Source organism: Centruroides sculpturatus, unplaced genomic scaffold (genome assembly GCF_000671375.1).
Source record: "Centruroides sculpturatus isolate CEXI.00-Female unplaced genomic scaffold, Cexi_2.0 scaffold230, whole genome shotgun sequence".
Classification (NCBI taxonomy): Eukaryota; Metazoa; Arthropoda; class Arachnida; order Scorpiones; family Buthidae; genus Centruroides; species Centruroides sculpturatus.
In genome coordinates, this window is record NW_019384716.1 from 308,918 (window position 1) to 330,136 (window position 21,219).

Genomic DNA, 21,219 nt, shown 5'->3' on the forward strand with positions numbered 1-21,219 from the left:
TGTAAGCTCTATTGTAACAAATAATTTATTATTACTATTTCAAACACAAAATATAATATTTATATATCGATATAAATTTAATTAATTTTAAAAAGATTTATTTTATAAAGCGACATCTAGCGATTAAGTTTTAAAGTAACCGTTATATCCGTAGTTGAAAAATTTGAATTTGTTTCGATACGGGAAGCGGTTATTTGATTGTGTGCCATGTTATTTTGTTTGGAAGATTTAAAAAAACGAAAGACAATACCTTTAACTGATTCTGAGGTTGGTTTTTTTATTATATTTGTAGTAAAGTTTCAAAATAATAATAATTCTCATGTGAATAGACGTCATTAAATATAGTTTCACTCTAAAGTATGTAATTCACCTGCATAATAAATGTTATTTTAATTTCAATTATACAGTAGAACCTCGAAAACTCGACCTAATGTGGACTGAAGGGTGGCCGAGTTTGTGAAAATGCCGAGTTATCGGGAATGGGGTTAAAAAAAATAAGTACGAGTATTTCCTCAGAAAATACTGTACTGTACTTGTACAGTATTTACTTGTACAGAATATAACAGAGAATAAACTGCCCAAATACCCTTAAACAAAGGAAAAGTACGTCCTTTATGAAGGCATAGAGCCACTACATGAAAATGAAAATTAATGAATACACTGTGTACAGTAATTTACCTGATAAGACAGATCTCAGAAAAATACTTTATGAGAGCTTTTATACTTTTATAAAGCTGTCTATAATGAAAATTAATTAACTAAGGATTTTTTTGCCCTGCCAAGGTGTGGACCAGTTATCCGGAGTGCTAAGTTATCGAGGGACGAGTTTTCGAGGTTCTACTGTACTAGCACTATAACGGCTTTCCCTTTTTCGCTAGACTTATTACACCATCAGTCAGAGAGAGAACAAACTTTAGAAAATCATATCTTTAATTTATTGATATGAATACGATATACGTAGCCTATTACTCAGGTGGAAATCCAGCTCTGAATGATGTGATTGAGACCTATCAGAGCTGTATAATATGCCCGGAGGAGTCGATGGTCTATGTGTGACCCTTCAGGGAGGGTTCTATCTGGTGAAGACCAGATAGAACCCCCCTGAAATCAGCCTATCTGCAATTTTGAAGACCTTCAAAAATAGAGTAAACTTTAAAAGTACAGTGGAACCTCGGTATACGTCTGCTTTAGAATACGTCCAATTCGGAATACGTCCTGTTTGGACGAAACAGATTTTGCTCGGTATACGACTTAATTCAATTATACGCACCATCTATGAACAAGTAGCACTATCGGTGTACTACACTAGACTAGACGTTCGCTGTGCTACGGTTTATAACTTTGTTAAATTTCTTCTGATTTTAATTCGTAAGTAACATTTTATTATTTTTATTAATCATGAATTGCAAAAGGGCAACAGAAAAATAAAAAAATGACTAGAATCACAACGGAACTGAAAAAAGAGATTGTTGAGAAATATGAAGGTGACACATGTGTTCGAGATTTAACGAGATTTAACTGTTGCATTCCGTATTCCGAGAACGACAATATCGACAATCGTGAAAAATAAAGACATTATTAAATTTGCTAACGTTACGAAAGGGGTTAAATCAATTTCTAAACAGAGATTGTAGACATTAGATCATGTCGAGAAATTGCTTTTGCTTTGGATAACTGAAAAACAGTGTGCCGGCGACAGCGTATCAGAAGAAATTATTTGCGAGGAAGTTAAAAGGATACATGCTGATCTCATGAAAAATTAAGCAGAAACTAGCCAGGAAAGCCAGGTGTTTAAAGCCAGCCATTTTTTTTACACGAGAACGGATTAATTATTTTTACATTACTTCTTATGGAAAAAGTTGGTTTGGTATACGTCCTATTCGGTATAAGTCCAAACATCGGGAATGGATTAAGGTCGTATACCGAGGTTCCACTGTATAATATATTTATTATACATATACTACAGTGGCGTGCCGTAACATTTGATAATAGGGAAGCTGTGCTTCTGTAAGAAGCCGACATCCAGGGGCAATCAGTCAATTGTGCATCAGTGATGGTCTAGGGTCCATTCGTATCGTTTATTCGATAAGCCAGTAAAAACCATAGACTTTTCTAAATGCATTTTTAATATCACAATTACATTCCAAATCGCTAGCCATGATATAAAGGCTACAATTAAAAATAAAATAGTAAAAACTTGGTGAAATAAAATGTGTGGTGGATGTACTGGTACATACCTGGTACAAAATATTCTTCAATTGTATGAATATACTTTTAAAGAAAATTATAATTAAATATAGCTTTGTAAAGAAACATACTGTACCTAAAAATATAAAATATTCTTTACTTTTTAAATCTTAAAACAGTGCACTTATTCAAATAGTTTCCTACAACTGGCTAATGGATGGAATCGAAGATGGTTGCAGAGTGTGCATACACGTGGACTGCCAAATCTCCAATGTGCCGATATTGGTCAATGTCAAATACCTCTTTTGTCGCATCACTAGTACAGTGGGTGATTGGTTAATGAACATAATCCGTTCCAAGACTTTGTTCGCTATCCGAATTGTTCGTTAACCGATTATTGATTTACCATAGGTTTCTATGGGAATTTGATTAATTTGTTCTGGAGACTCCCCAAAATAAAAAATATAGGCTATACTTTCTTACTACGTTTATTTATATGTAATAATAAAAATACATACGTACACAGTCTTGCGTTAAACTGAAGAAACATGACTAATAAGTCATGTTTTTTCAGTTTGAAAGGGTTAAAGAATCTGTCTAATGTCGATTGCTTTTCTCTCTTCTTCAGGATTTTTCATAAGTAATTAATAGCATTGCAATTGTAGAAATCCCCAAGCCTCAACCTGGTTTGGATGCCATTTTAAGACCGTTGTTCTGACATCATCCCACTTCTTTATAAGATCTTTAATAGCAGATATCGGCATAAGTCCGCATTTTCAGAAGAAAACATATCTCGCCGAGTTTCTTGGTGTTCTTCATTCAAGAGTTCTTGGCGTTCTTCTGTCGTCGGATCCGTTTCAGGTTCCATTACGAACTCTTTGATGTTCTTTATTTCTCATATGTGATTTTTGTTACTCCTTTAGCTGCTTGAGTCTTCTTAATTATACGGTATTTTTCTTTAAAAAATGAACTTCGGCCTACTGTAGACCTGTTCATGCCATACTGCCCAGCAACATTAGGTATCTTCTGCCCACTCTTTACCTTTGCTATTATACTCTCACCTTACAAAAAAAAAACAGACGCAAAACTTAACGAGTGCCAACCCGACAGTCTTGCGAATACATAAAAGAATTCTTTTGTCATAAAAATAATAGGCTGGAATTATAAGGGAGAGTTTTAAAGTTCGGAGGAATACTATCCGATTGGTATATACCGGCTTGAGCGTCGATGTTGACATCTCCCACACTCCGAAAAGTTTCGAATTGTTGCCCGAAGACAAGGAAAGTCCAATTGGTATTCGTTATTTTGCATCGCTTCTTCTTGTTTGTTCTGTGGGATGTTCGTTATCCGATTTGTTCGTTGTCCGATCTGTTCGTTAACCGATCACCCACTGTATATCTCAAAGGACGCGACAGGGCTGGTGTAGATTTTAGACGTTTCTCACCATAGCTGTAAAAATCTAAATATGTTAAACTTAATTGTCATTTTGTTTTCTAACTAATTCGTTTTAGGACCAAGTGTCCTCAGAAATTTCCAAAATTTACAACTTTCAGTCACTTTCATTGAACTGGAAAAATTTCTGTCTTTATTACATTAATACAAAGAAATCAGTCTCCACTGTACTTGGCTAGAGATAGTTCGGTTAAGCTTTTGTTTAAGTAAAATTTCGGCTCTCATCAGGGTTTTGTTTATGTCCCCAATTCCCTAATCGCTTAATTATTTAACTACAGTAGAGCGTCGATTATCCAAATCAATTGGGGACTGGGGTTGTTCGGAAGATCGATGTTTCGGATAACCAGTTATGTACGAAAAATATATTAATCTATCCCATGTTGAAATTTTTCTCCGTTGCGTGTCGCTTCGCGTTGAATTTTCGTCGATGTTAAGCCTAACAAAGACTATTGTATCGTTAAAAATTATTTTTTTATTTTGTACAAACAAAATAAATATATTGAAAAATATAAAAATAATAAAAAATTATACTTCAGAAGTTAATTTAGTATCAAAAACACAAAATATTTGAGTAGCCCAAGACATAGCCAAAGATTGCAGCGCCACAGCACTAGCGAAAATTTAAATTTGCCAACTGGAATTCTTTCGGATAATTGACTTTCGGATAATCAACGCTCTACTGTACTTCCTAAGTAAGTTGAAACCAGTTACTTTGTACTTGAATATTTGTAGTCTTGGGAAAAAAGTGGAAAGAAATTTTTATGACAAACGGATACATAAATTGTAAATTTAAAGAAAATAAATTCTAGAGCTTTTCTGTACCTCGTGCATCGCTCTCATTCATTAAATTTAGTTGTAAATGACGCTTTGAAAGTAACAGTTAATTTTTTAACATTATACAAGAATTGTACACGTTTTTTTCTACATCCTCTTAGAGATGGGACATACGAAATCGTAATATCACTGGTTTAACATTGAAATCCATGAGTAATATAAAATCGGAGAGCGGAATAAAAATATCAAATATTTTAATGGATGTTTTTTAACTCCTGTCAACTATACGGAACTATTATAAAAACATACAGGTAAATTCTTATCTGTTGGGTTAAGTTATAAATCTACTTACGATTCACATAATCGGGCGAGGGCGGCCAAATATCTAGTGGGCAGGCGGCTAACAGCCCAGAACCAGTCCTGGATAGAATTGAATGTGTTAAACGTGTAGCATCCACCCAAGGTCCTAGGCTTCCACCAGCTAAACCGGGTAAAGTTGGTGCTCTGGCTTTTTGGATGCTGACAATACAGCACTTTCACTCTGCCAGTAATACTCGAATATACAATAGCAATTTTTTTTTTTACGTGTAGTATAGAAATTTGTAATAAGATACATAATGCGGTTGTAATAAAATATTGTGCGATTATTTTCATATAATTAAAATTGATAGGTATTTATTTTTTAGAAAATACAAGGGAAGCGGCGCATCCACCGCTTCCAATGACGGCATGCCACTGATATACTATAAGCTGCACTGTTCTATCTTGCAAAGGATCATGTTTAGACCATCTGTTCCTTTGAGTTCATTACTGCTGTGGACTTGGTCTATGGCTCTAATAAGGTCCTGATGGTCTCATTCAGAGCTGCTTTAGTACTGGCACCCTAGCAGTACTAAAGCATCTGGCTTTTCAGATATCCAGACATCTGGCTTTTCATCGGATTGTCAGGTATTTGACTATTCTGCCCTCTGTCTGGCATCATGTCGATTTGTTGTCTTTTTTGGGCTGTGATGAAAAATAGTTCAGTTGTCACTTTGAATGAATTGAGGAAGATAGTTAACGTTTCCTCAATTCTACTTTGACCTAGTGGCACTTTGGCCATTTTCTTCGTTAAGAGGCCAAAGAATTTCGCAAGTGTTTACAAATGGTCACAAATGTTTATTGGATGAGGGCACAATGGGGATGAAAGGTCTAGCCAATCATCTTCAGACTTCGGCAGAATTCTCCGTTTAACTGGACGGAAGTTGCACGTGCACCTGACGAGGTTGGAGTTATTAAAATTTGGAAGCAGGCTGTTGCTGACTTCCTAGAAAAAGAAACATTTTCTCTGCAAGTTGCTTCAACCGAGTGCCAATGCCAACGTCTTTCCCAGCTTGCTTGATGGTCTCATAGGCATTGTTAAATTTATTTTTCCATTTTTTATTTATACATGTATAAAAAAAAAAAAAAAAACAGAAAGCACAGGGGGTTTACCACCCAACAGTGTCCTCCATTTTAGGCATTGGGTGATGGCCATCCTAGTACTGGCAGATGTTGCTGTTAGGTAATTGGTGTATATGTTATGAACAAAGTGATTAATTGGGCATTATTCATAATGACCAAATAGGGCTGGCTGTGTGATAAATATTAATTAATTTATCAAATTGACCAGTCATTATGAATACTGCTATCACTTAGTCGGGCAAAGTGATAATGAGTTGCGTGTGCGTATCGTGTTTAGTACAGAATTTTAAATTTGATTTAAAAAAAACTCCACTTATTTCATTTAGAAATATTTATTTTTTGTAAATTATATCAAAGTACTATTAACTATATTAATTAAACTAATATTAATGAAAAGTATTAACAATTTTTGGTATAAATTATATAAAAAATTAAATGTTTTTTAGTTTATTTATTTGAGCAATTAAGATTTTCAAGACATTTGGAATTGCATAATTTTTTTCCTTTGATAGCATTTGCATCTATTAAATTTTCAACCAATTTTTCAGCAGCATCAACTATAGTTGTGACCTTCAGAAATTGATGACATTCTTGCACATTCTCTAAGCAAAATTTCTGCACCCTGTACATCTCCAACAGAAATGAAGTTTTCTTTACAAACAGTAAATTGGTTTCTGGAATATAATAGATTTAATATGACATATTTGGTACCCAGTTTGTAAAGGTTTTTATCTTTAACCGCAACAATGACACCTAAAATATTTTTTCCATCACTGCGGGCTCGATCTACATCAAGTACATGAATCCTTACTGTATCACCAACATTAGCTGCTGTGTATTTGGAATTTGATGTATTAATCATTTTTTCTGCTTGCTTTTTAAGAATAAACAAAGCCATCTCCCTTGTTTTAGACACACTTCTTATTTTTTCTTCTGTTTTTGGATAAATTGTTTGGATTGTTTCTTCTTCATTCACCAATTCTGTAATACTAATAACATCCTGGTTTAGATTTTTTTCACGTGAAGACGATGTAGATCTTTGAACTTCATCAGTTATATGCTATGTAAGGGTGGCATTATCAAATAATCTTTCGTAATGTTTTCTTGGACGGTACCTGGACTTCCAGAGTTTGAGCAACTTTGACTTACTTTGTCGATAGTTTTAAAAAGTCTCTCTAGATCCTCTTCTGTATTAACATTGATCAACGATTCGTTGGGTATAAAATTCTTTAGTCCAACTTTTAACTTTGCTCCAAACATGGCCTCATAGGGGCTGCAGTTTATACCAGTATGATGCACTCGATTTTTCATCAGTTGTACAAAACGTAATCCTTCCGACCATTTGTTAGTATTGTTTGTCTCCAACCAAGAACTAAGCATATTTTCTACGTCTTGATTACTTCTTTCTACTGAACCCTGACTTTGTGAGTGCCTGGGCTTTCCATGCACCATTTTTAACTCGGACCACATATTACACATTTCTTTGATGATATTATTGGTGAATTCTCTGCCATTATCGCTTTGTAGAATACTTGGTGCACCAAAAATTGTAAAAATGTCTAAAAGAACATATGCTACTTCTTTCAGCCCTTTTGGTTTTTAATGGTAGTAGTTGAACGAATTTAATTAGATGGTCTTGATACACAATTATAAATTTATATTCCTCATTGGCTTGCGACTGCATATCTATAAGATCGACCTGACATCTCGAGTTCATTTTATTACATAAAATTGGTTTAACTACCAAGCCTTTCTTAGGAACATTTTTTTTCTAACAGATTTCACACAAGTTCAAATAAATTATGATCATCTGCCTTGTAATATTTTTATATTTCATACTTAATTCTTTTTTCATGCAGTTTCTACCACCATGTCTAATAGCAATATGGGCATTGTGCAATATTTGAAATATTTCTTCTGTGTGAATGTAATATTTAATCACATTACCTTCTTTTACAAGCATAATTAATTTTTCTAAATTTCCAATAGATACAACGTCATATCTACGTAAACGCTGATATTCTTCTGGTAACTCAGAAGTTACTTTCCTTTTTGACTCATTCACTTTTTGTATCATTGACAAATATGCTGATTTTGTAAAAATTTGTTGTTACCTTTTTCTGCTATTAACTCGTTTAATCGGTTGTTAAAGAGATTATTCATATCACTTAATGATTCCTCCATGATCGTTACTTTTGTCAAAGAAGAAAGATTAACTACTTGTCACATAAATTTAAAATTTGGTACTAAATGCAATACATATGTGCGAGTAAGATGCAAGTTCTGATTGGCTAATGTATGTCTGATGATCACTCCTCAATGTACAGGTATACCTCGCCTTACGTCGGTAATTGGTTCCAGGAAAACGACGTAAGTCGAAAAACGACGTAAGTCGAATTTACTTGTCTCCGAATCTACTTCTCACTAGGCTAAACCGTAAATTACCATTCCCGGTTCTGTATTTTATTTATTAATGCATTTTTAATAATATATGGTTAATAAAAATCTATTTTAAGCTTACAAACAAATAAATTTTAGTTTTTAATATAGTACCAAAAAAAAGTAATCTAAATTTGCATGTACTGTAAATACAGTACATACTTGTATATATTTTAATATGCTTTTATGTGCTTTAAACGTTCTTCTAGTGATATTACGACTTCAATATTTGTGGCGGACAGACGTGAAGTCGAGTAAAGTGATTTAAACTTGATTTTTATTTTTCCATATACTTTTTTGACAAACGACGTAAGTCGAGGTATACCTGTATTATTATCACTTTGCCCAACTAAGTGGTAGCAGTATTCATAATGACCAGTCAATTTGATAAATTATTGAAATTTATTACAATGCCCGATTTTGTTGGTCATTATTCATAATGCCCGTATTAATCACTTTGTCCATAACATATATATACAAGTATATACACAGATTTACTATTATAATGGTGGACATGTTTCCTAGTAAAGCTGCATTACTTAAGCTACCTGAGGGTGCTTTAAGCAGTTTCTGTTCTTATAGGAAATGCTTTTATGTCTCGGCTAATTGGCAATATTAATTAATAGTTTGGTTCTTTGTATATGTTATTTTAAACAGATAAAATGTTTAGTCGGAAATGATGTGAAATTGTTGCCGAGACTATAAAATATCAGAGGCGGCTGATCAAAAAAATTTGATATTGAGTAAAAATGCAATTAGCTGTATGGTAAACAAAAACAAAAGAATGTGTGCATTTGCTATTACTAATAAACTACTTGCTACATGGAACTAACTTGATTTTATGTGCAGATTTTAATGCTAGAATGGGACATCCCGATTATATGTCATTTTGCACCAGTGACCGACATATTGCCTTGAGAGTTTTGAAGGATTCCACTGTTAATAATAGAGGAAACTTCTCTATCAGTTTTGTGAAAATAAGTCTTGTGTGTTTAAATGGTTTACTGCCAGGAGATAAAGAAGGTGATTTTACTTACCATGCAACTAAGGGAGACTGTGTAATTGACTTTGTCATAGTGTCACAAGAAATATATTCTCATATCGTAAAGTATCTGTTTTATCAGATATAGGCTCTGATCACTTGTCTGTTTTTCTTTCAATGATTCTTTGATAACATTAGCAGTTCCTAATAGATGATATGCTGGTAAACATGTAATATGGAAGGATGAATTTAAATCTTCATCTGCTGTTAAATTGGATAAAGTTTTGTTAGATGAATATGGAGGAAATCTCATATCCAGCGATTTGGTGGAATGTATAGCTAAGATGGCAATCTCTCTAGATTCAATTTATGATGTTAAATCTGTAGCTTCTAAAAGACATACAACAAATGCATGGTATGATAGTGAGTGTTACTCCATGAGAAAAAATCTATGGAAATTGTTTAAGAAAGTGAAAAAATTAAATACGGATGAATGTTATGTTTCATACAAAAATTATTTAAAAGAATATAAATTATGTCAAAAGAAAAAACAGTCTTATTTTTGGAATTTAAATAGCAGATTGGTGACATGCAATAACTCTAAAATATTTTGGCAAATAATTAGTTTTAAATGTAAAAGTTCATTGGGTAATTCAAGAATTCCTTTGGAAAAATGGTTCAATTATTAGGCCACTAAATTCACTAAAGAACATTCTTTTCTTATTAATGATGAACAATTGTCGATGGATGTGTATAAAGTATTTCTAATAGAAACAGAATGTTTTACAGATTTTACACTGGCGGGGCTAAAAGGAGCTATTAACCATTTTAAATTTAGTACCTCACCTGGGATTGATTTTATTAAAACAGAATATTTAAAGTGTTTTTCAGATTATTTTCTTCTTACAACATTGGAAGTTTTTAACTATTAAAAGAAATTCTACTTTTCTGGAAAAATGGATTGAATCTTTGATTATTCCAATATATAAAAAAGGCAATGTGTATGATCCCAAAAATTATTGGCCTATATCTTTGATTCCTGTAATTGGTAGACTATTTATGTCTTTATTAAATAAAAGATTAGAAGATTGGATTATTAAATATGATATTTTGTCAGGAGCAAGCAAGTTTTCAACCTGGTCAATTTTGCTAGGATCAAATATTTGTATTAAATGCATTGGTTCAATTAAAATTGCAGGAAAAAGAGGAAAACTTTATGCTCTTTTTGTAGACTTTTGAGGATTAATCATAAAGTTTTATGGTCTCTATTAGAAAGAATAGGTGTGAATAAACAGTTTCTTGGCCTTATAATTGATATATACTCCAAAGCCACTGCAAGAGTAAAGATTTTAGCCAAAATGACTGATTCATTTGGTATTGACATTGGAGTTTTTGCAGGATGAGATTCTAAGACTACTGCTTTTTAATTTATATGTTAATGGTTTGATAGTGCAACTTGCTAAATCTGATGTACCTGGCATCTCTCTGATCAAGTTGAGTTATATGTACTAATGTATGCTGACAATAATGTAATGCTGCAACTCAGTGTATTTGTTTTTGTTACAATAATGTAATTCTTGCTGATATGCCACAAATGTTACAAAAGAAAATCAAAATTTTAGAGGAATTCTGTTGTGACTATGGATTAACTATTAATGTTTCAAAAACAAAAGTGATATTCAAGAAGTGTGACAGACTATTACCCAGAGAGAGATGGTCTTTTGATAATCAGCCTATACAAGTTATATTGAATTATGTATACCTGGGAGTATTATTTTCATCTTCTGGACAGTTTTTTTTACAGGCTAAAAATTATAGTATTTGTAAGGCTAAAATAGCACTGGGTTCTATGTGGCCTATTCTTTCAAAAGCTAAAATTAATTTTGCTCATATTTATATAAAATTATTTCACTCAATGATTTTATCTGTACTACTTTATGCTGCTCCTATATGGGCAAATACTTATCACGATAAAATGGAAATTGTTCTTGCCTTATATCTTTAAAGAATTTTTATATTATATCATAAAATTCCAGCTTACATGATGAGATTGGAGTTTGCTGTTTCTAGAATATCAGTATCTATATTTATAATCGAGAAGAGTTGATAATGATAATAATAATAAAGTGCAAAGCCCAAACGGTTAGGAGTTGAAAGTTGAAATTTTGTACACAGTTAGGGTACGTCACAAAAACACACACTAAAGGCTGGTATACACGGTAAGGAAATCCTTTGAGGATTAACTGTGATTTTTTTTCTATCTATCCATTTTTAAATAAAAATAATTCTTTATACGTTGGGAGATATTTTAATAAGTTTTGTAAATTACTATGTTTGATCCAGCCAGTTATATCCGAGTTTTTTTTCATCTGTTAAGCACATTCTTTGAGGATTTCCTTACTGTGTATACCAGCCTTTTAAGAAGGGATTTTTCAAAATCCCCCGGGGGGGACAGGATTAAGGCTTAACACTTCCGTCAACAATAGAAGTGTTAAGTAACAATGGAATTGTTAGGAGAAAGCGCCGTGCGAGACGCAGATGCAGTTTTTTTCATTTTTGCGGGAAATCGAAAATATTTTTAGACCCATCTAAAAATTCTCTAATTAGTCTGGAAACGGGGGACCCAATTCTTGGAAAACGGGTAAGATTGACTATAATGTAATAATCTTAATCTTTGCTATCGTTGCTTTTCCCTGAGCAATGCCGGGCCTACCTGCTAGTTAATAATAAAAGCAATAATTTCTTTTTGGATTAGACTGTTCAAACTATATGATAAGAGTTATATCAAGTTAGCATATAACAAACTGTATAAATTATGTTTAATGATGGATAATTATACATATAATTGGACATTGGCATTGAAAAATCTGTTAGATTGACACAATTTCTCATTTCTATGGTTAAGATACTCACTTGATTGAAAGTTATCAAACACTAATTATAAAAGTGTGTTGTGAACAGAGCATACAAGAAGATTGGTTTTTGTTGGAAAAGAACAAGCATTTTCAATTATAAGTTGTTTTAAAAATACAATATATGTGTGAGGATTATTTGATTATGGACATAAATTATTATATAAAATGATTAATTCTATACCTAAGATGTGGTCAAAATTATATTATGATGTATAATACTAGACTAATAATCAGGATGGATAAAGTTTAAGAAACAAAATTTGGCATGGTAGCTTGTCTATAAAGGGGTATTAATGCTGTTAAATTTTGGTTTTTAATTAAAGGTCAATAGAGTGGAGATATAGAAGGGGTTAACTGATTATGGATTTACCATAGGTTTTTATGGGAATTTGATTAATTCATTCTGGAGACCCCAAAAAATAAAAAATATATACTTTCTTACTACATTTATTTATATGTAATAATAAAAATATGTATCTACACAGTCTTGCATTTTTATTAGTCATGTTTTTTTCGTTTGTGGGGGGCTAAAGAATCTGTCTAAGGTCAATTGCTTTTCTCTCTCCAGGATTTTTCAGAAGTAATTAATAGCATTGTAAATGTAGAGATCCCTAAGCCTATTAACCTCAACCTGGTTTGGGTGCCATTCTAAGACCATGTTATAACATCCTCCCTGTTTAAAAGATCTTTAATAGCAGATATTGGTATTAATCCTCTTTTTTCAGAAGAAAACATTTTGTCGAGTTTCTTGGTGTTATTCATTCAAGAGTTCTTGGCATTCTTCTGTCGTCAGATCCATTTCAGGTTCCATTATGAGCTCTTCAATTTTTTTTATTTCTTAGATGTGAGTTTTGTTACTCCATTAGCTGGTTGATTATACAGTATCTTTCTTAATAATGTTGAACTGCAGCCTACTGTAGACCTGTTCAAGCCATACTGCCCAGCAATGTCAGACATCATCTGCCCACTCTCTACCTTTGCTATTATGCTCTCACCTTTTGAAAATAAAAACCGACGCAAAACTTAACAAGTGCCTGCCCGACAGTCTCGCAAATATTATTAAAAAAAATTGTTTGTCAGAAAAATAAAAGGCTGGAATTACAAGGGAGAGTTTCAAAGTTTGAAGACGGAATACTATTTGATCAGTATATACTGGATTGAGCGTTGATGTCGATGTCTCCTGCACTCTGAAAAGTTTTGAATTGTTGCCTGAAGACAAGGGAAGACCAATTGATATTCATTATTTTATGTCACTTCTTCTTGTGTTTGTTCTGTGAGGTGTTCATTGTCCAAACATAAAAATCTTTTACAAAAGTGTTCATTATCTGATTTGTTTGTAGTCCAAACTGTTCATTAACTGATCACCTACTGTAATTTCTTTGATGTAAATCATGACAGAAAATTATCAGCTGAATTTGTTTTATTAAATAAATGGATATGAATTAACTTACAAGGTAACCATAATTTAATCCAGCAAAGGACTTTAATTCTCAGCACAAACATTTTTATTCTACACCTAAGATCTGCTTCAAATTTTGAATATTTATTCTATAAAAGGATTAGATTATGGTTACCTTGTGTGTTAATTGATTTCTAATCCAGTTTTAAGAAGAAATTTTTCAAAATGGATATGTTCACAACAAAAAATATGAATAAAACTTAAAAAATTATAACAATTATAGCAGAACATCATTATATTGCTGTCTTTGATTATTTTAGAAATAATCATTTTAAGCATAACAAATATTTGTTGATCTATGCCATTTTTTATGCTTGCTGGGAACAAATTTATCAGTGAAAAGAGATTTTTTTTATTTATTTATTGATAGAATGTGGGTTCAGAAAAACAACTATTAGTGGTAATGTTAAACTCATTGTTGAATATGAAAGTTAATGTAAAAATGGATTATTTAGAATTTTATCATTTTCCTAAATCAGTCAGATTTAAAATATTTGATGAGCAAATGAAAAATACAGTATTTGTGAATTGCTTTATTGACAAGACTATGTCTTGTTTATAAAATCATACTGCTCGATGTTCTTACCAGCATAGAGGTATGAAGGAGTACATGTCGAGAGTTGATATTTGGCACAAAGTATTAGGTGCCCAAATCATTTGCGCACAAAAAAATCCAGACTCGTAGGTAGTCGGGACCGAGAATCGAGTCAAAATAAAATACAAAATGGTGACCCTCTTCTACAAACAGGCAAAACAGCCACCTCACCCCACTGAAGTCAGTCAGGGGAGAGTATCACCCACAGTCATTCTAAGAAGTGAACTCTGACCTTAGGACTGAACATGTAGTTTATTCTATGTTAAATAAAATTTGTAATCTAATTTTGTAAATTTGGGAGTGCTTCAAATATGATGTTAAAACGGTTTTATGTCGTTACAAGTGGGTTTTTTTTAACATTATCTAGTCGTAGGACCGATAAAAATTTGACGTTATATTAGGGTTGTCATTACATTTTATGACATTATAATCGGGTTAAACTGTATATTGTTTGTGCAAAATATAAAAAAAATTTTGGACGATATAATAGCCATGATTATTTTTTTCAAAAACGAGAACTTTTCGTTACACATTGACAAAAATTGAACCTGGGCCAACATGCAACGGAGAGAAATTTTTAAATTAGATAAGTTAATTTCATTGAAGATGCATTGTGGACAATCTCGTGGTCATGGCCGGCAAAGTTTGAATGATCGCGCCCAAAAGCAGCGATATCAAAGAATATGGGAGACTGAGAATGAGACCTGCCTTGAGCATCAAAGTGATTCCGTCTTCGAGACATAGTCTTGTCCCAAATACGGTTTTGCCATTTTACTTGTTAGTAATTAATAAGGTAAAGTTTATCATATTTATGTTTTTAAGATCTGTTATTAAGCAGAATAATTTTTTAGGTATTAATTGGAAGAAGTAACATTGCAACAGTTCAGATCATATCAACTTTAGTTTCTCGAATTCATGCAAAATTAAAATTGGAAGAAAATCAATGGCAAATTCAAGATACAAAAGTAAGTTTTAGTATTTATTAGATATTTAAGATATTTTGAATTCTTCATTATCTAAATTCATTGTTACTAGTACTAGTTTTTTGTAATGTAATTTCAAAAATATTTGACAGTCTTATCAAGTTTAAATTCAAAATATTCAAATTTAAAAACAAGTTTTAACAAATAGCAGTAATCTTTGAGAACAGTTTTTTAGATTCAAAAATATATTCTTACACTGCTGGCCATTAAAATTGCAACACTAGGAAGGAATGATCGTACGAACGTCAAAATCATATGAAAGGAAGAAGAGGTTGGGATATGCAAATGATTAATATATCAGCTCATTTAGATGATGCAGGAGGGACAAATGACATCTGAAGCACTGCATAAAAGAAAAGTTGTGAGGTGGATTTCTCATTCAGAAATTGCTTTGTAAGGTTGGGGTTTCTTCAGAATATCATGTTATGCCTCGAATAAGAACAATAAATGCTTACCAGCAAGTGTCGAAATTCAGTAGAGGCAGGTTCGTTGTCTATCGAGTGTGTGGATTATTGTTCTGTGATATTGCCACTCGCACTCGTCAGAATCCAACTACTGTCATGCGAATATGGAATCGATGGGTTGCTGAGGGTCTTACTGAACGACATGCAGGATCTCAGCGCCCTCCCATGACTAACGCCCGAGAGGACAGACATATTATGAGGTTGGCCATGCAAAACCGTACAATTACATCACAGACCATTAGTCAGGAAATGAGCTTGTTTGCAGCATGTCCAGTATCTACTCATTTGGTGCAATGATGTTTGCAGCAGCATTGACTGTCAGCACAGCGACCATTACTTCAGCTTCCTTTGACAATGCAGCATAGAAAGAGTCGGCAACTCTGGTGCGCCCAACGACAAAACTGGATACAAAAGTGGCACAATGTCGTCTTTTCGGGTGAGTCCCGGTTCTGCGTGCAGCATTCTGATGGCTGTATACGTGTCTGGAGGCTCTGTGGAGACCACTCGTCACCTGCTTGCATTCAATATCAACATAGGGGCCCTGCACCTGGTATGATGATATGGACAGCCATTGGGTACACGACATGCACATCTCTAGTTTGGATCGACGGTAACTTGAATGCAGATCGGTACATTTCTGACATCTTACGTCCAGTGGTTGTGCCCTATCTTCGAGGCTTGCGAAATGCCATCTTCCAACAAGATAATGCAAGATCTCATGTTGCACATCGTGTTCTGACCTTCCTCGATACAGAGGGTATTCGATTTTGCCCTGGCCTGCTCGGTCTCCAGATCTCTCGCCAATTGAAAACATCTGGTCATGGGGGTTGCTGAGAGACTGGCCTGCCACCCCTCTCCAGCTAATACGGTTGATGAAGTGTAACATAGACTTGAAGCAGCATGGAATGAGTTGCCCGTTTCTGTCATCCAGGCCCAGTTCGACTCCATGGCTAAACGGATAAGGGCCGTTTTAGCTGCCAGGGGTGACAACTGTGTCTACTAATTTCGTACCCCTGTAAATCCCCAAACTGCTTGCAAATTTAATCATTTTGTCTTCATGCTATACTGTTTACGTACAATAAGTATCTTTTTTTTATTTACTTTCCTTCTTGGTGTTGCAATTTTAATGGCCAGCAGTGTATTTATATTTTTAAAGTTTTGTATTGTTTTTACAGCTTGGATTTGAAGATAGAGTAGAACAACATTGAAGATGTTTAATCCATATACGAGGGCGGTTTTTTTTTCAAGCTCCGATGGCAACAAGGCAAGTATAAATAACATAAAACAAAGGCAAGTATAAATAACAAAATGAATTTATTACCAAAAATTATGTACAAACATGGTGACTTTTCAACATAATCACCATGAAGATTGATGAATTTGTCATATCTGTGGATGAGCTATTCCATCCCCTTGTCATAGAATGTTGCCACCAGTGAATTGAGATGGCCTTAACAACGTTGTTTTGAAGATCATCATTAGTCTCAAACCTCTGCCCTGCTAGCTACATTTTCAGTTCAGGAAAGAGGTGTAAGTCTTCACACATTAAAAGTTTTAAGCTGGATGGAAGTCTGAAAAGTGGAAGTCTTCACCACCTTTGAACACCCAGCATATAGTCCAGATTTAGCACTGAGCAACTTCCACATCTTTCCTGAACAGTAAAAGTGGCTAGGAGAGCAGAGGTTTGAGACTAATGACAATCTTAAAAAAGATGTTAGGGCCCATCTCAAGTCATTCGAGGCAACATTCTATGACAAGCTTGTCCACAATATGACAAATGCCTCAATCTTCACAGTGATTATGTTGAAAAGTAATCATGTTTGTACCTAACTTTTGGTAATAAATTCATTTTGTTATTTACACTTGTTTTTTTTTATTTACCATCAGAGCTTGAAAAAAAACAGCCTACATATAAAATTTTGATTTTTATAAACTAAGATTTTTTAAAATTTAAACTAATATTTTCTTAGGTAAATCAAGTTTAAATTGATATTTAAGTACATGTGAAAAATATTGTAAATATATTTATAAATTTTTCAAGATTATATAGATAATTAATCTATATATATAAAATTGTCCTGACTGACTCACTCACTGATTCATCATCACCCAGAGCAAACCGCTGAACCTAAAGAGGTGAAATTTGGTACACAGGTAGGGTACATCATGAAAACGCACACTAAGAAGGGATTTGTCAGAATTCCTCAGCGGGGGAGAGGAAGAGCATTAAGGCTTAACCGGAAGAACAGTTTCTACTGTAATATTTTAGATGCAATTTTTTGTTTCTAACTGTGTTTTAGTAGGGCACGCCATGAGAATGCACACTAAGAAGGGATTTGTCAAAATTCCCCAGCAGGGGGAGAGCATTTCATTTCAGACATTGTTATAAATATTTTTATATATTTCGATTTTTTAACCAAATGTTCGAACCATTTTAAATTCAAATTTGTTATTGCATATTGGTTCGATTATAGAACAATTGTAAACGTTCCAGAAAATTCGTCAAATTGAAAACATTTTGTTTGATTCTTGGCAATTCTCATCATTCTCAGTGATAGGTGTTATATAACAATTACTAAGGTTATTGAAATACTGAATATAAATAGGGTTTGCAAGCAAACCCTATTTATATTCAGTATTTCAATAACCTTAGTAATTGTTATATAACACCTATCACTGAGAATGATGAGAATTGCCAAGAATCAAACAAAATGTTTTCAATTTGACGAATTTTCTGGAACGTTTACAATTGTTCTATAATCGAACCAATATGCAATAACAAATTTGAATTTAAAATGGTTCGAACATTTGGTTAAAAAATCGAAATATATAAAAATATTTATAACAATGTCTGAAATGAAATNTTACGTACAATAAGTATCTTTTTTTTATTTACTTTCCTTCTTGGTGTTGCAATTTTAATGGCCAGCAGTGTATTTATATTTTTAAAGTTTTGTATTGTTTTTACAGCTTGGATTTGAAGATAGAGTAGAACAACATTGAAGATGTTTAATCCATATACGAGGGCGGTTTTTTTTTCAAGCTCCGATGGCAACAAGGCAAGTATAAATAACATAAAACAAAGGCAAGTATAAATAACAAAATGAATTTATTACCAAAAATTATGTACAAACATGGTGACTTTTCAACATAATCACCATGAAGATTGATGAATTTGTCATATCTGTGGATGAGCTATTCCATCCCCTTGTCATAGAATGTTGCCACCAGTGAATTGAGATGGCCTTAACAACGTTGTTTTGAAGATCATCATTAGTCTCAAACCTCTGCCCTGCTAGCTACATTTTCAGTTCAGGAAAGAGGTGTAAGTCTTCACACATTAAAAGTTTTAAGCTGGATGGAAGTCTGAAAAGTGGAAGTCTTCACCACCTTTGAACACCCAGCATATAGTCCAGATTTAGCACTGAGCAACTTCCACATCTTTCCTGAACAGTAAAAGTGGCTAGGAGAGCAGAGGTTTGAGACTAATGACAATCTTAAAAAAGATGTTAGGGCCCATCTCAAGTCATTCGAGGCAACATTCTATGACAAGCTTGTCCACAATATGACAAATGCCTCAATCTTCACAGTGATTATGTTGAAAAGTAATCATGTTTGTACCTAACTTTTGGTAATAAATTCATTTTGTTATTTACACTTGTTTTTTTTTTATTTACCATCAGAGCTTGAAAAAAAAACAGCCTACATATAAAATTTTGATTTTTATAAACTAAGATTTTTTAAAATTTAAACTAATATTTTCTTAGGTAAATCAAGTTTAAATTGATATTTAAGTACATGTGAAAAATATTGTAAATATATTTATAAATTTTTCAAGATTATATAGATAATTAATCTATATATATAAAATTGTCCTGACTGACTCACTCACTGATTCATCATCGCCCAGAGCAAACCGCTGAACCTAAAGAGGTGAAATTTGGTACACAGGTAGGGTACATCATGAAAACGCACACTAAGAAGGGATTTGTCAGAATTCCTCAGCGGGGGAGAGGAAGAGCATTAAGGCTTAACCGGAAGAACAGTTTCTACTGTAATATTTTAGATGCAATTTTTTGTTTCTAACTGTGTTTTAGTAGGGCACGCCATGAGAATGCACACTAAGAAGGGATTTGTCAAAATTCCCCAGCAGGGGGAGAGCATTTCATTTCAGACATTGTTATAAATATTTTTATATATTTCGATTTTTTAACCAAATGTTCGAACCATTTTAAATTCAAATTTGTTATTGCATATTGGTTCGATTATAGAACAATTGTAAACGTTCCAGAAAATTCGTCAAATTGAAAACATTTTGTTTGATTCTTGGCAATTCTCATCATTCTCAGTGATAGGTGTTATATAACAATTACTAAGGTTATTGAAATACTGAATATAAATAGGGTTTGCAAGCAAACCCTATTTATATTCAGTATTTCAATAATCATAGTAATTGTTATATAAAACTTCCACAGGCGAGTCATGGGTAACAGCTAATATTTTATATAAAAATGCATAGACACATATACAATAGTACACAATTGGTTTCTTATGCTAATAAATCCTATAAAAGCATACTAAAATATCACATTGATTACTACTACTTTGAGATTAATCTTTTTGTAAAATACAAAACTCTAAAGAAAAAATTTGACATTAAATTGTATTGTTATTGATAAAACAATTACAGTAGAGCGTCGATTTTCCGAATCAATTGGGAACTGGGGTTGTTCATATAACTGATATTTCGGATAACCGATTTATGTACGAAAAAATAGTTTAACATATCCGNTCATTGTATTCTAGAGTGTAAATGGGATTTATATAAATGAAAAAAGGCTGAAATCTGAAGCTGTGCAAATTTTAAATATTGGTGACATTATATGTCTTGGACCACCTAACAAATCTGAATTTAAATTTCGTTTTTCTGAATTTATTTCCTTAAATGATTCTTCAGATTATGGATCACCTTGTAAAAAAAGAAGTAAACAATCTTTTCAGGTAATAAATAATAATGATAGTGTGTATAATATTGTTATCAATAAATTTAAAATAAGTATTCCATGTGTTTATGTATATAGCAGACATGGGCAAATGCAACTCTTTTTGAGTTACATGCGACTCTTGCTGAAAGTGTTAATTTCTGTTTTTATTATTATTTTTACAATTTTATTTCCACAATTTTGTGAAAATATGTTGATTAAAAAAATTCAATACTTGTTTTATATTATACTAGCTTACCCGTCGCACATTGCTGCGATCTCAGAAGAAAGGAAATTCAAGCAAACTCGTGGCGGGTACGTGTTTTCTGATAAGTTATTTTTCTGCGAAAAATTCGCTAAACTTTGGAGACATCATTAATATAAATATAATTTTTATGGCCATTAAATAATAAATGGTTTTTAGTAGGTCCGCTGCTCGTTTAAACTCAACGGTTTGTGCAATATCTGCTATTGGTCTAGATTCGACCGATCCTGTCGCAACACGAGTCGGCGATGACATTTTACCAAATTATAGGAGTTTTTT

The 21,219-nt window shown here is 32.9% G+C and overlaps 1 protein-coding gene across 1 annotated transcript in view; it reads left to right on the plus strand.

The window, feature by feature from the left end:
- The first annotated feature begins 134 nt into the window (after positions 1 to 134).
- Positions 135 to 21,219, plus strand: part of LOC111627932 (E3 ubiquitin-protein ligase RNF8-like) — a 75,076-nt gene continuing 53,991 nt past the window's right edge. Inside the window, exons 1-3 of the mRNA XM_023371623.1 lie at positions 135 to 267; positions 15,098 to 15,211; positions 20,500 to 20,694. Coding sequence (XP_023227391.1) covers positions 208 to 267; positions 15,098 to 15,211; positions 20,500 to 20,694 — 369 coding nt within the window. The 5' untranslated portion in view covers positions 135 to 207. The remainder of the gene's footprint in view (positions 268 to 15,097; positions 15,212 to 20,499; positions 20,695 to 21,219) is intronic.